General features: G+C 47.8%; 1 protein-coding gene across 1 annotated transcript in view; it reads left to right on the top strand.

The window, feature by feature from the left end:
- BLK (BLK proto-oncogene, Src family tyrosine kinase) overlaps positions 1-13,914 on the top strand; it is a 39,626-nt gene extending 25,712 nt beyond the window's left edge. The window contains exons 6-13 of the mRNA XM_082756994.1: positions 408-511; positions 5,263-5,412; positions 5,597-5,749; positions 6,624-6,803; positions 7,289-7,365; positions 10,236-10,386; positions 12,756-12,887; positions 13,134-13,914. Coding sequence (XP_082613120.1) covers positions 408-511; positions 5,263-5,412; positions 5,597-5,749; positions 6,624-6,803; positions 7,289-7,365; positions 10,236-10,386; positions 12,756-12,887; positions 13,134-13,342 — 1,156 coding nt within the window. The 3' untranslated portion in view covers positions 13,343-13,914. The remainder of the gene's footprint in view (positions 1-407; positions 512-5,262; positions 5,413-5,596; positions 5,750-6,623; positions 6,804-7,288; positions 7,366-10,235; positions 10,387-12,755; positions 12,888-13,133) is intronic.
- Positions 13,915-14,715: the final 801 nt, after the last annotated feature.

The following is a 14,715-nucleotide window of genomic DNA, read 5'->3' as shown; positions in this document are numbered from 1 at the left end:
TTTTTTAGTGGCTGTGGGCACACAATGCTCAGACTCCAGCCCGTGTGTCTGCTCCAAATATAATTTTCTTGGGCTTCCTCATTTACCAGGTGAGCTGTGGGTCCAAGAGTGCCTCAGGGACCATGCTCTGGCTGGGCTTGCATCACTCATATGGGGAACTGAGCAAACTCTGCTCTCTTCTCTGCCTGAATTGATAAGCCCAAAGTGATAGAAATCTGGTGTTACTCTATCAAAAACAGCTTGTTACTACCACTTTCCAGCAGATAAAAAGCTGTTTTCTGAGAAAAATAACCCTCAGTTTCAGAGTGTGATGGTAAAAAGAAAAAATGAAAAAAAAAAGAACTGGAAAGATTTTTTTTTTAGAGCTTTTCCTGTTCAACCATAATTTTCCCTCCTCTGTCTCCCAGGTGGTATTTTAAAACTCTGAGCAGAAAAGATGCTGAACGGCTGCTGTTGTCTTCTGGTAACAAAGTTGGCTCGTTCCTTGTCAGAGAGAGTGAGACCAGCAAAGGTGAGTGAGATCTGCAGAGCAAGTGGAGCTCCTGGGCATTGCCATGGCTGGGAGAACCTTTCAGACCTGAGCTGCAGGGTTCAGCTGTGCCAGTGTTTGCGTGCAGCTTCCTGGACCCAGCTGGGCAAAATCATGTTTGCCAGGCTCAGCAGGGCTGTAGAAGTGAGGTGGGAACTCTGACAGCAAAGATTTTCTCATGATGCCGCCTGTACATGTAGTTCAGGCTGTGGTGAGGGTGGCTCCTGTCACCGCAGCTCGTGGCAGAGATACAGGAACACAGATGAGCAGCAAATAGTTTCCAAAACAATGTGTAGGGGGTTTCTTTTCCCTTTTTCCCCGAGGAAATGTTGCTTTTTTTGGTAAATAGTGATTCTTCTGCACACCCTTGGGGAAGCATTTCTGCTATTTGCAGCAGAAAGTGGAATTTTGGAGAGGTTTTTGAGAGAAACATTTTCCAGAAGAAAGACTTTTTTTTTCCTGATAGCCTGAAGCACAGGGAATCAATGCACACCACGGCTAATTGTTTGGAGGGAGACTGGCTGGAGCAGGAGAGGTGGACATCATCCACTTTCCTTCCCTGTGGACATGGCTGGCTTTTGAGGACGTGACCCAGTGAGGATGGAAAAGGCAGAGCATTGTGGCAACCTCTCTTAGGCAGTGGATATAGTTATTAACTAATGCTTAACCGTGTAATTGCAACTTCGTTCTGCGCTGTAAATTTGTAGACACTGGAAGCTGGTTTAGGTGCTGCCGTGGGGATTTCACATTGCTTCTTCCCTTCTTTGCTCTCCTTGCATCCTCTGGGCCAGCAGGCGTGCTTTGAGCATGGAGGAAATGATGCTCGTGATGGTCCCGTGGTTGTGCTCTGAAAAGGCTCCTTTTGGAGTTCGGGATAGCTCTTTAGTCTCGCTGTGCTTTGGTTTCTCCCCTGTGAAATGTTACACGTGGCTGGGATCGGACTTTCCCCTGCATTTTCTCAGGACAATTGTTTGGTGTTTCTGCTTGCCATGATCTGCAAACGCAGAATGAAATCGTGCCCCGAAAACTCTCCAGGGTGTGAGTGGGTCCAGGCTGCACGGAGCTTGGACAGTGCTGGTGGAGTCCTGAGGCTCAAGGAGAAATAACCAGGCTAGACTGGTCTTTAACATCCCATTTCTGCTGGCAAGAAGCAAACTTGGCTGGAGGTGTGTGATATCTGCGTTAGCAGATGTAGTGTATTTCAGCCCCGTGAAATCCCCTCTTGATCCCAAATCGCAAGAGGTCAGCTTCTGCTCTGAAATGTTTCACATGTGCCTTTTTTCGATGTTCTGTCTCAAAATATGTCTGTTATTCCTTCAAACACCCTGTCCTTCTCTGAATCACCCTATGCATCCAGCTTCTAACAAAATCCTGCCATGCCTTAGGCTGCTTGAAAGGCCACGGTGACACCACTTGATCAGTCTCAACCACAGTTTCCTCCTCTGTGAGGAGAAGGGAAAAAGAAGAAGCCCCACATCTCCAAATGTGCTCTGATGCTCAGTTCACTGAAGTAAAGCTCCCCGTGACCCACCACGAAATGTCCAGAGCAATGATGTGGAATTAACCCTGCCTTTCAAACCCCACAGGTTCTTCCTTCTTTTCCTCAATCATTTTCATTCCCTTTACACAACACGAGCAACATTTGACCTCCAGAGCTGAGCACTGGCTCGAGCTAAGGATAATAATACACATTATGGACTCAGCCTCAGAGGGATGCATCCTGCACCCTGCCTTAGAGAAGTACCTATCCACATCCCATCCTCACAGTGCCGCTGGCTCATTTTGTTTATGGATAAACATACAGAAATTCTGCAAGCCCAGGGGCTTCTCTTTCAGTCAACATTTTGCATCCCAGGATGACAGCTCCTTGTCAAGTGTGGGAAGCAGATCAGCGGTGAAATCTTCAGTGGATAGTTAGCCTTGCTGAAGCTGCTGGAAATAAACAAACCTTCCCCTGAAGGGGATCGTGATCGCTCTGAGAGCTGTGGGAAGGCAGGCACACAGCTGTGCTGAGGCTCGCAGCAAGGCTGCTGCATCTGCTCCCGGCAGGAGGGGCCTCGATGAATTCATCTGTGGCACCCAGCTGATCTCCTGGGCTTCCCCAGGGAAGGGCTCAGAGCCCTAGGAGACCTGTAGGAACTGGAGATGTCACACACGGCATGTGGAAGTGGGACCCAGACACCAGAACACTGATCTGTGTGCCACCCCAGGTTTGGCCTGGGAGGTGATGCAGGACTGTAGGACAAAGAATATCCTTGTGGCTAAGCAGCAGGAACTCCTTTTGGCCATCCTCATTGCCACCAGTGGAGATTAGGATCCTGCCATCCACCCGGCTCCATTTAACTCTTAAAATTTGCTGCTGTCATTGAGAGAAGAGAGAAATGATGCTTTTCAGCCCTTGTGCTGTGCCTTTACGCTGCTGCTCCCAGGAGAACAGTAACCGACCAGGGTGAATGATAGGGAAAGCTCCACGGCACCCGTTCCAGCAAAGCGAACTCTGGCTTGGGGTGAAATGCAGTCATTAGCTTTAATGGCAGGATAAGGATTAACACTGGTAGCAGGCAGCTGATGGATTGGCCTGGAGGATGCCTGCAGCCCCTGTCACTTCTGCATGCTGCACATCGCTGCTCTGAAAGATGCAGGAGGGTTTAAAGGGTTAGTGGTGTCTGGGGAGCAGGTCCTGCAGGAGAGCAGAACATTTTGGGTGCAATCTCAGCACCAAACAGACTGGGTCTCCTCTGCTGACTGTCAGCCCCCAGGGCACCTATCTTCACATGTGTTTGTCATTAAATCCTGAGCTGCCTTCTGCAGCGCTCTGTCAGCAGTGCAGCTGGGTTCACACCACGCCTGGCTCCGTCCTCCAGCAGCCCTTCCCTTGCCAAAAACCCACAGGCACCCTGAGCCACGTTGGTGCGTGCAATGTGCTCATTTGGGTTCTGCAATGTGCTCATCTGGATTCATGCCCTGCAAGCACCACTTTGAGGAGCTAGAGCTTGTATATTACTTCAGTCACTTTGAAATTAAAAGAACTTCATCATCACCAACAATAATAATAGAAATAATAATAGAAATATGAGAAATAATAATAATAATAATAATAATAGCACATGTAGTTAATCCACTCTAGCAGGACTTGTGTTGAGCATTGTGGACACAAGCCCTACAGAAGTGTGGACATTTCTCTGCACCCAACAGGATCCAAAGATCTCTCCCTTAGCTATGTCATTGTAACCTTTGGTCAATGAGGCACAGACTGTAAAAATGAGCCATTTTGCCCTTCCCTGGCGTTTTTTGTCACCTCATTGAGGACACTGCAGGACCCCATCATGCCAACGCCGTGTGCTTCCAGACTCGGGGTTCCCTTGCTCTGCATTTAAACCAGCAGGTCCTCCATGAAGATCGTGCGACCATATTTCATGGTTTGGTCTCTGCAGAAAGGGATTCATCCCAAAACAACTGCTAGCACTTGGAAAACTTTTAGCCTGTCCCAAATCCTGCTTGCCAAGATCCATAATCAACTGCAATACACCAAACGTCCACAGAGATGATTTTCTATTGTTACTTTTTTTTTTTTTTTTCAAATTATCAGTACAAGGAATGTTTTCCAGACACACTGCAGGAAACTGCAGTGAGAACTGGCCTGGTAATGGAGAAACACCAGTCAGTGAGCATTACGTGTTAGTAAACTTTCCCCTCGCACGGAGGATTAGGGTTTTGGAGTCGCTGTGGAATGCCCCACTTCTGCTTATGATCCTGCATGACAGATATGTACTTTTTAACATATATAGCTTTGCCTTTTCAAACATTAAAAAAGGCAGCCTATCAACCCGGGTGACGTATTGGACTTTTAACAGCCCAGCAGGCTTATAACAACTTACTCCGGAAATATGATCCAGACAAAGGCAAAAAAAAATAATAAAACAACATTACTTACATCTACTGAAATTTACCCTGACAGAGGCTTGAAGTTCCTGCACTGTAGCAACATACTGTGCTTTTCTTTTTGGCACCGACAAAAATAGAAAATAATAAAAAATCCATGGTTTGGATTATAAACCCATTATAAGGAAAAAATAGCAGATCAGAGCGGGAGATGGCTGAGCAGCTCCCCAGAGGTCAAAAAGCACCTGCAACGAGATATGAATCTAGCTGTGGGTTAGCCACAGACACAAGCTTATGGCCAAACAATTTGGCTGAACCACACGATGCTGATGTGCCTACCAGCTGAACCCTTTGGCATGGGGGCTATAGGAGAAAATAGGGACACAGGGATCTTGGGTAACACTGAGAAGGGACCTTCTTGTCAGTCTTGGCCTTCTGTCTCCCATGAACTGAAATTCTGGATGTGCTACAGACCTGTGGGTCTGCAATCCCGTGTTTGTCCAGGTGAGAAAAGCTCAGATGGGAGATGTGGAGCTGTGGCAAGACTACGATGACCTAAGGAGACTCTGATTGCTCTGGCTGGAGATGTGTTTTTGATTAGAAGTGGTTTCCTTGGGGCTGTCGGCCACTGCATGAACAGGTCTTACTCAACCAAGCCTCAACAAGCCCAGTAAAGCTCTGGTGAACCTTTGTCCTCTCCACTTGCCTTGGTGAGAGCCTTATGAGAGCTGCCTTGAGGAGGCACCAGCAAGGGCTGGGAGAAGTGTCTAGGGCTCAGAAAAGAGGAGGTAGCTGGTCGTGGAGTCAGGTGCTGCTTGGCTTTATAGTTCCCTCTTCTTCTCGCTTTCCAGGTGCCTATTCCTTGTCCGTGAGAGACAGCGACTCTGCCCACGGGGACATCATCAAACACTACAGGATCCGCTCCTTGGATGGCGGGGGTTATTACATCTCCCCCAGGACGACGTTTGCCAGCCTGCCAGAGCTAATCCATCATTACAGCCGTGAGTTTTTTCCTTCCCTAATGGGCCCGGGGTCTGCCTCAACCCCCATGGCTGAAGCATGGTGTGGTTGTGGAGGTGTCCCATGAGCTGACTTTTTCCTGTGGCAGCAAAACAAGTTAATTTTGGGTTGAAAGTTTTGTGTCAAACTGCCCATTGACCTCTCCTGTGGTTTCTCCTCCCACAGAGAAGGTAGACGGCCTGTGCCAGAGGCTCACAGCTCCCTGCATATCCCTGGTTCCCCAGAGGCCCTGGGCACAGGACGAGTGGGAGATCCCACGGGAGTCTCTGAAACTTGTGAAGAAGCTCGGCAGCGGGCAGTTTGGGGAAGTGTGGATGGGTAAGTACAATGCCCCCTGTTCCAGGAAGGAAATATATAAACAGAGGAGACAGAAAACCCTCATTCCATAAGACAGCACAGGTTTGGGCATGGGGATCCTAAAGCATGAACATATGCTTTATGGGTACACCTGTAGCAGTAGGTTCTGTACTCCTGGAAGCACCAGACAGTTTTTTTGCATGGTTCTGTGGTCCAGCATGGGTTTTATGGGCTAGATGTGTGTGAGGAGTCTCCAGCTAACTCTGTACTCACTTCCCAGGACATGCTCTCATTCTCTCTGGAAACCCCAGACAACAGTCTGAGATCATAATTTACCCGGGTGATGCTGCCCTACTTTCTCTGCTTCTCTCTTCTACTTTCTAACCCAGACCCAAATCCCTCACATGTCCCTGCCCATTTCTAACCAGTGGGAGAAGAAGTGGGGCGAGCTCAGCTTCCTCTGCTGTCCCTTTTGGGGTTGCCTGTTGCCTTGGTGCTTGAGATTGTGGCCAGCACCAGGCTGAGCTGACCTCCTGGCTGCAGAGTCCTGGTTTTCTGGAGTATTTGGATTATTTTAAAACCTAACCAGTTGATGGCCCTGGGGATTTCACCCAGGAAGGGCCCTGGGAGGGCTGTGAGAGGATGGGGTCAACTCATGAGCCTCCTTCACCTAGAGCAGGAATGACCCTTGACAGAACCACATCGATTTATGAACATGTATGCCTCTCCTTTCCCCTCTTATGCTTTCTGGTTGCTCAGATCTCACTGTGCTGAGGTTTACAACTCACTCACTTTTCTGTTCCCGAATCCACCAGTTCTTCTGCTTCTTATTTCATGGCCTGACAGAGCCCGTAGAGCTGCCGAAATTCCTCAGTGCATCATTATCTCCCTGCAGGCTACTACAAGAACAACATCAAGGTGGCTGTGAAGACCATGAAGGAGGGCAGCATGGATCCTGACGCCTTCTTGGCAGAGGCAAACCTGATGAAGAGGCTCCAGCATAACAAGCTGGTCCGGCTATATGCGGTAGTCACGAAGCAGCCAATCTACATCGTGACAGAGTACATGGCCAATGGTAAGGAGCCTCGTGTAACATTTTTGTTGGGTTTCTGCAAAATCAGGTCAATAAGCTGAGTGGGACTCCTATGCAGAATCCTTTTCCTAGAAGGGACTTTCAGGGTGGTTAAATATGTGCTCACAAATCTCATAAGCCACTTCACAAGATGGTGATGCTCCGTTTGAAGAGCATTTAAAGTTCTGATCTCGACCTTTCCAAATTTTTACTCTCTTCATGGTGAAATTCTCCTTTCTTTTGCCCCTCTGTCCATGAGGCTTGGGGTGAAGAATGTCCAGCACTTTGCAAAAGGGTGTGTGCGTTAATAGAGGGGGGAATTGGGCTGCTTTGGGGAACTTTCCTAATAGAAAGTGCTCCAGGGGACACCCACTGTCATCCCCCAGATTTTCTCCAAGATGCAGGTAGATTTGTTGCAGAAAAGCACCAGGGAAAGCAAATGCAAAGGCTTATTTGGAAGCATTACAGCAGTCTCTCCTTTTCTGCAGGGTGTTTGCTGGATTACTTGAAGACAGAGGAAGGAAGCCAACTGAATCTCCCAAAACTCATTGATATGTCTGCTCAGGTTAGTGAACAGCCTCTGGAAACGGACTCGAGGCCACGATTTGTTGTTGTCTCGGTAAAATTCTTGCAAGTTTGAAGTCTGTGTCAGCGTCGAGTGTCACGGAGAAAAACAGCACCTCCTGGTGTGCTGTCTGAGGGTTTCTCTCTCAGCACTTGGGTTCATGTCCAAGTCAGCTCTGCAATGCTCTGCTCTCCTTAGGGCAGCCTCTGGGGAACTTAGTACAGTGCTGGAGGGTTATTTTGTTTTGTTTTGTTTCGTTTTGTTTTTCTGGCTTACTGAGCAGGAAAAAGTCTGCTTCTCTTTTTACCAAAAGGATGAGAAAGCTCAACAAAGAGACTTTCTATATAGAGACACACTGGCTTTCAACAGTTCTTTCCTCTTGACAATTAGGCATAAAGAATATCGTGTCCCTCAAATCAGGAAATAATGTTATTTATAAGAAGAAACCTTTGCCTTTATAGGGTTGTGTCCTTCTAAGCATCTCCAGGCTGTAAATGTTAATAGTTAGTTATAGACCCAACTGCAGCATTTTTATTTAGTACCTTTCCTTTCCTTTCCTTTCCTTTCCTTTCCTTTCCTTTCCTTTCCTTTCCTTTCCTTTCCTTTCCTTTCCTTTCCTTTCCTTTCCTTTCCTTTCCTTTCCTTTCCTTTCCTTTCCTTTCCTTTCCTTTCCTTTCCTTTCCTTTCCTTTCCTTTCCTTTCCTTTCCTTTCCTTTCCTTTCCTTTCCTTTCCTTTCCTTTCCTTTCCTTTCCTTTCCTTCCCTCTCTCCTTCCTTCCTTCTGTCTTTCCCACCCTCCCTCCCTCCCTCCCTCCCTCCCTCCCTCCCTCCCTCAATTTTTCATTCTTTCATTCCTTCTCTCAAAAGATACATCCAGTGATTTATTTTAAATACCTGGTGATAAAGAGAACGGTCCAAATGCCTTGGTACTACACAGCCCTTAGGTTGATGGGAGATTTACACCACAGAACGTGGCTCGATGCATTTCTATGGAAGAGGAAAGCACCACAACCTGAGCAATCTGCTCTTGCAGACGTGACCCAGACAGCTCCACAGCAAAGCTGCCAGCAAGCACCATATGCTGGTGTGAGACACCAACAGCAGAAGCTACAAGTCTTTATGCAGTTCTTTAACACAACATTTATAACTTGCAATATTTAGCACATGGAACAGCAAAGCGTTTCCAGGCAGGAGGGTGGCAGCATCTGGGGCTGGGGCAATGGCCTCGTTTTATCCCAAGCACCAGGGTTGTGTAGGTCTGACAACACGGTGGCTGCAGGAGGATCCCAGCAGGATTCGGGCACGCACTCGGCAGCCCTGAGAGGAAGAGGAGGAGGCAGAGATATTTTGCAATCTCTGTTCATCTGCAGTGTCGGGGTGACATCATGACCCAACAGGCGCCCAGCCCTTCTAAGAGCGATTTTGGATCCAATTGCATCTGTTGGAGCTAAAATTAGAAAGCTCTGGGCTGATGCACTCGATCCTGTGGTCAGTCTCAGGGGTGAAAGCTCGAAAGCTCTCTGGGCTGGAACCAGCCCATCGCCGGGTGCTATCTCATTAACATCAGGACAGGAAATTACATCAATTCTTCCATTTTCCACTGCAGCAAACAGCACTTGCACTGAAGGGGTGTTGACACAGGTTAGAAATGCAGCACTGGAAAGTATGTGTTAGTATCCTGTTTGAAACCACATGTAAGCAGAGATGCTGATGTGAATCTGTATGGAGTGGAAAATCGCTCTGCCTTCACCCACAGGCGTTTAGAGGTTTAAATAGATGCTAACCATTATTAGAAGGGGTTGCGTGCATCCACTCACCCTCCTGATAAACACCTCGCCCAAATCTGGACCTGGCCAATAGAACAGCTCTGCAGTTTTGCAATCCCCCTGTGCTACATCACCCAGCAATAAAAGATTGCTGCCAGCACTTATAGGTACTCATCACCTCCCCTACGTGCTCCCTGCTCAGGATCTCAGGAGCAGGAACCTCCCAAAGTAAATTTTGGAGGTGCTTGAAGAAGGCAGCATGTGCCCAGGACACAGGATTTGCCTAGGACAAGGGATTTGCCCAGGGGCTTACCCTTTATCTCACTCATATTCCTATATATATATATGGGTCTTCTGCTCTACTGCATCCTGTAGGTATCAGAGGGATACTACGTGGTGTCCCTGGCTCCTAGTCTGGATCCAGCCCAGGGAAAGCAAACATCAGTCTCATTTGTGCTGTGGAAGGACCTCCAGGGGTCTCTTCCCCACACTAAAGCAGACCAGCTAGGGAAAATAGAGGTTACTGAAGATTATCTGGCTGTCCCTTATCTGGACTTTGGTACTGTGACAGAGGGAGAGGCAAGCTCTTTGAGTTGTTGGTTGTTTTTTTTTTTTTGTTTCTTTGTTTGTTTTTTAATTCACTTTTTTAATATGTAGTATTTATGAATAACAAGTGGGGAGAGTCTTGTGGCAGAAACTGGGAATCCAGTGATGTGGCTTCAGGTTTGCTTCAACTTTCCACACCTAGCTGCAGACACAGCTCAAAGCCACAGCCTCTGAGCAAAACAGAGAGTGACGCTTCTGCTCGGCTCGACTTGGCTGCTTCAAGCTTTGGGATGCCAGCCACGTGCTGGTAGAGCTGCATATAAACACATGTGCAGGGGCGATATCTATTTATGGATGGATGGGTCTGTCGACTTCTTTATCTACTTGTTTATTGATCTGTCTGTCCATCCGTCCATCCATGGATGGAGGTCCATGCACATGGAGGCATGTGGACAACCCTACAAATTTGCTGTGTGTTTATAAACGGGGCTGAGATGCAGCCAGGCTAAGATGTCATGGGAAGGTGCTGATGAAGATGGGCTCTTTCCTCCTCTCCTAGGTGGCAGAGGGGATGGCATACATCGAGCGAATGAATTCCATCCACCGTGACCTGAGAGCCGCCAACATCCTCGTCTCGGAGACGCTCTGCTGCAAAATTGCTGATTTTGGCCTGGCCAGGATCATCGAGGACGAATATTTGGCACAAGAAGGTGAGTGGTGTTCCCAGCATTGCCTCACCGACACATTTCCCTTATCTCCAGCCCTCCTGCCATGCAGATCTGCCAAGACATGGGGCACCCGAGGGCTGAGCTGGGACCAGGCACAGGGCACTGCTGTCACTGACATGAGACCAGAGCCCCCTTTCTGCTGCTGTCAGCACCCAGGAAGCAGGCAGAGCAAGCACGTGAGCCAAAAATGGGCTCCCACAAGAGGCAGCAGCACTTGGGGACATTAAACAGCAAGTGAAGTTTGCAGAGGGAAAAGGGATTTAAAAAAAAAAAAAAAAAAAGAAAGAAAAAAGAAAAAACGTCTTTTGGCACTGTTTGGGGCAGTCCTGCTGAATCTCAGGTTGTGTTCCTAGAGAAATGTTGACCTCCAGTAGTGAAACACTGCCTGTACCTACATGTTAACAGTGAGTCAGCCCGAAGGGAAGGAAATAGCAGTGTAATTCAGTCACTGCACACGCGGGACCACAGAGGGGAGCTGGAGCCATGTATCTGGACCTCGGGGAAATTTCCAGACGTCCCAGGCAAGCAGAGCCCAAAGCAAAGTGTGGGATGGGGTTTGAAGCCTGGGAGGTGTTTCCCGAGGGAACAGCACACGCAAAACATCTAAAACAAACAGACAAACCCAATATTCCCTGTATTAACATGAAATGTCCTTATGGCTCCACCTGCAAAGCCAAACTCCTTGCCGGGGCTGCTGAATGTCTGAGCTGGTGGTGGACAGGAGAGCGTGGCCATGAGAGGTGGCAACTGGTTTGATTGGTGCAGAAATCTGTCTACAGCCTTCTGGCAGCAGGGTTAAGTCAAATTCCTCTGGCTGTGGCTTTTTTTCCCCGTACTTCAAGGTTCAGTTATGACAGAATGCCATTCAGAGTGTAAAGGGGCCCTACAGAGCACGATGGAAATAGAAGAAATGGTGAAAACCAAACAATTAAATCTGGTGTGGCACTTACCAGAAAAAAATGAAATTCTGGAAACCCACCTTCTTCCAGAATTGGGATGAAACTAAGGTGCCCCATATGGAACCATATGGAATATTTTGAGGAAAGAGAATTGAATAGATTTTTTTTTCCTTTTACAATAGGAAAATTCTGATTCAACTTGCTATTCTCAATATACTTTATGATACAAATTATGCCCATTTCAATATATAAAATTATTTCAAAATGGAAACATCTCACAAACATAATTTGTGAAATGTCATGAAGGGACACTTTGAGATTGTTGCAGTTATTTAAGGGAGTTTTTGTCCTTAACAGAAGTTTTGGTGAAATCAGTATAATTCTGTTAACATACTCAGAAGACCTACATTTCCAGTGGAAAACAATTCTTATCAGCATTTTTCCAGCTAGCTTTAATCTTAAATAACAACTGCCCCTCTATCTTCTTTGAACAATTTTCACTTAATAGATTGCATTTCCTAAACTCATCAGTCTGCTTGTCAAAAGTATGACATGCGAGAACAAAGGCACTTATTTCACACACTGCCTTTGGGCTTTCAGCCCTGCGAGGGTATATACAAATAAAAATGTGTTTTTCCCTGCAGTATTTAACACGTTCAGTTCCTATGCCTCAAGGTTGGTTTGGTTTGTTTTTTTTTTTTTTTTATTTAGCCTCGGCAAAACTGAAATTGCAATCGTGTGGTCGTTGCTGGCTGCAGTTGCTGAAAAAAGGTCTTGGTGGACAGAACCAAACAGGATGTTTTCTGTTTGTAGAATACATACGCAGATTTGAAAACCAGAGAGCCTATGTCTGCATCATTTGTGCACTTTTGCTATAAATAGACCCCTAGAAGTGAGCAATTTAATACAGAAAAAAATCCCGCTGTCATTGGCCTCTAATCAAGCTGTGGTAAGCACTGACTTCAGGTAGCACAGGCACATCCCTTGTGCTGCAGGACCACGCTGGTTCCACACGGCAGGTTAGCACAATAGTGTACCTAGAGGGTACACACAATAGTGTAGCTAGAGGGTGTTTTTTTTGTATTTTTTTTTTAATATGCATATTGGCAGCTACCTAATTTATTTTTTTTTCAATACTTGGTTTCTGTGTATCAGTACCTATGCATGTTTATAAGCACACGTGTATCAAAAAGTCTTTAGAAGTGAAATAGCTCTGATGGCACTAGAAAATAGAACTGAGAGAGGCAAAGTGGTGCCTGAAAAAATGACCTTTTAGTGAAAGCAGGAGACAGGCAACAATGACCTTCCTCTGGCCATTTCTCCTTAACTCCATAGCACCTTCAATAAGTCCCATGACATCTCCCTGGTGCAAACAATGGCTTCAAATTTGGGGGAGTCACTTGCTAATGCCCATGAGCACCTCCTGATTTTCTTTTTTCTTCCTCCGGACAGGGGCCAAGTTCCCGATCAAATGGACGGCACCGGAGGCCATTAACTTTGGAGTTTTCACCATCAAATCTGACGTGTGGTCTTTTGGGATCCTTCTGACCGAAATCATAACCTATGGCAGGATCCCTTACCCAGGTACGGTGCGCTGTGAGTAAGGGAGGAGCATGCAGCAGCTTCATAGCATCTAGTGATGCTTCATGCCCAGAGACATGTAGAGGGGTATTCCCAAAAAAAAACAAAACCCACAGAGGGGAGTTGGGGAGGGTTCAGAGGGATGGGTGGGGGAATACAACCATGGATAGTGCCCAGAATTGTGGTTTACCCTTGCCCCTGCATCCCCACGGTGCTGAATAACCCCTTCTGGATTGCGTTTCCCTCTAGGGATGACCAACCCCGAGGTGATTCGCAACCTGGAGCGGGGCTACCGCATGCCCTGCCCGGATATGTGTCCTGCCGAGCTCTACAACATCATCCTGAAGTGCTGGCGAAACAAGCCCGAGGAGCGCCCGACCTTTGAGTACCTGCAGTCGGTCCTCGAGGACTTTTACACGGCCACGGAGAAGCAGTACGAGCCGGAGCCGCAGATGTAGGCCACGGTCCCACCAGCACCTGGGGACAGGGCTGGGGGGAAGCCACCATCCCACACAGCCCCACGGTGGCTCTCGTCAGGCCTTTCCCTTTCTCCCGTGTGCTGCCACGATGCGTTTGGAGACGGGGAAGGAAGAGGGAGGTGAGGGGAGGTGGCTGCTGCCAGCTCTGTCGCAGTCACCGAGACTGAAGAGGAGCTGGTGCAGCTCCTTCCTCCTCGGCCTTGGAGGATTGCTCCCATCGAGGGACTCTGCTGTGACCTTCTGCTGCCTCCTTCCTGACCCACATGGGGGCAGAAAAGCCTCTCAGCCCCCCTAGCTGCCACCCCTCTGCCTCCAAAAAGAGGGGAGCACAGCTGGGAGTGCGGTACGAGGCGGCTGCACAATGTCCCGCCCACGCTGATGCCACTGCTGGCATTACTACAGCCCCCTTCACGCCACGGGCAGGGGTGAGATGTGTCCTCTCTGCACCTCCATGGGCCACGCCAGGCCCCCAGGCTCTGGAGCAACCCCTCCATGTGGTGCCAACCCCAAATCCGTAATAAAGAACTGGATACGACCCTTTCCCTTTTCATTATTCGGGCATCAGGAGAAGAAGGTGCTCCTCCACCTCCCGTGCCTCCTCCCAACGCAAGGAAGAGGCTGTGGGGTTCCCTTGGGCTGTTTGGAGGTTTTTGGGGTGGTACCGGGGTGCAGGGGGGTCCCCAGGGTGCAATCCTGCGACCCCCAGCACGGGCAGGACGAGAGCCCGGAGGAAGGGGAGGTGTTCATGGTGTGGCCACGAGATGTCCCTGCTTCCCTGCAAATCTGGGTGTCTCCCAGAAGGGGGGTGGGAGTAAAAAATAATAAAATAAAATAAAGTAAAATAAAATAAATAACATAACATAACATAACATAACATAACATAACATAACATAACATAACATAACATAACATAACATAAAATAAAATAAAATAAAATAAAATAAAATAAAATAAAATAAAATAAAATAAAATAAAATAAAATAAAATAAAATAAAATAAAATAAAAATTAAACCCTAAATAAAAAAGAGATCTCAGCTCTGCTGGGTTGGGGGAGTAGAGGATGAAGGAAAAAAGCACAAAGTCCCCACCAAAGGGGCACAAGGAGCACAGGAACGAGCACCGGGCTGGGAGCTGGGAGGGCTCCTTTCAGATCATGGCATTGAGCAGCATCTCCCTTGGGTGCTTGCTCTGCTGGTTGTGCCAGGAACCAGATTTTGAGTCCTGCTGGGGAGGGAGCTGCTCCTAGCATAATGTCAGCAGGATGCCAGGAGAATGTGACAGCAGGGATGACGCCAGTCTGCCAGGGAAAATACCTGACCATCGCCAGCACATGTCATGGAGCTACCTGTGC

Source organism: Aythya marila (assembly GCF_965140915.1).
Source record: "Aythya marila genome assembly, chromosome: 3".
NCBI lineage: Eukaryota > Metazoa > Chordata > Aves > Anseriformes > Anatidae > Aythya > Aythya marila.
The sequence above is the reverse complement of the archived record's forward strand: the minus strand, read 5'-3'. Positions and strand labels throughout refer to the sequence as shown.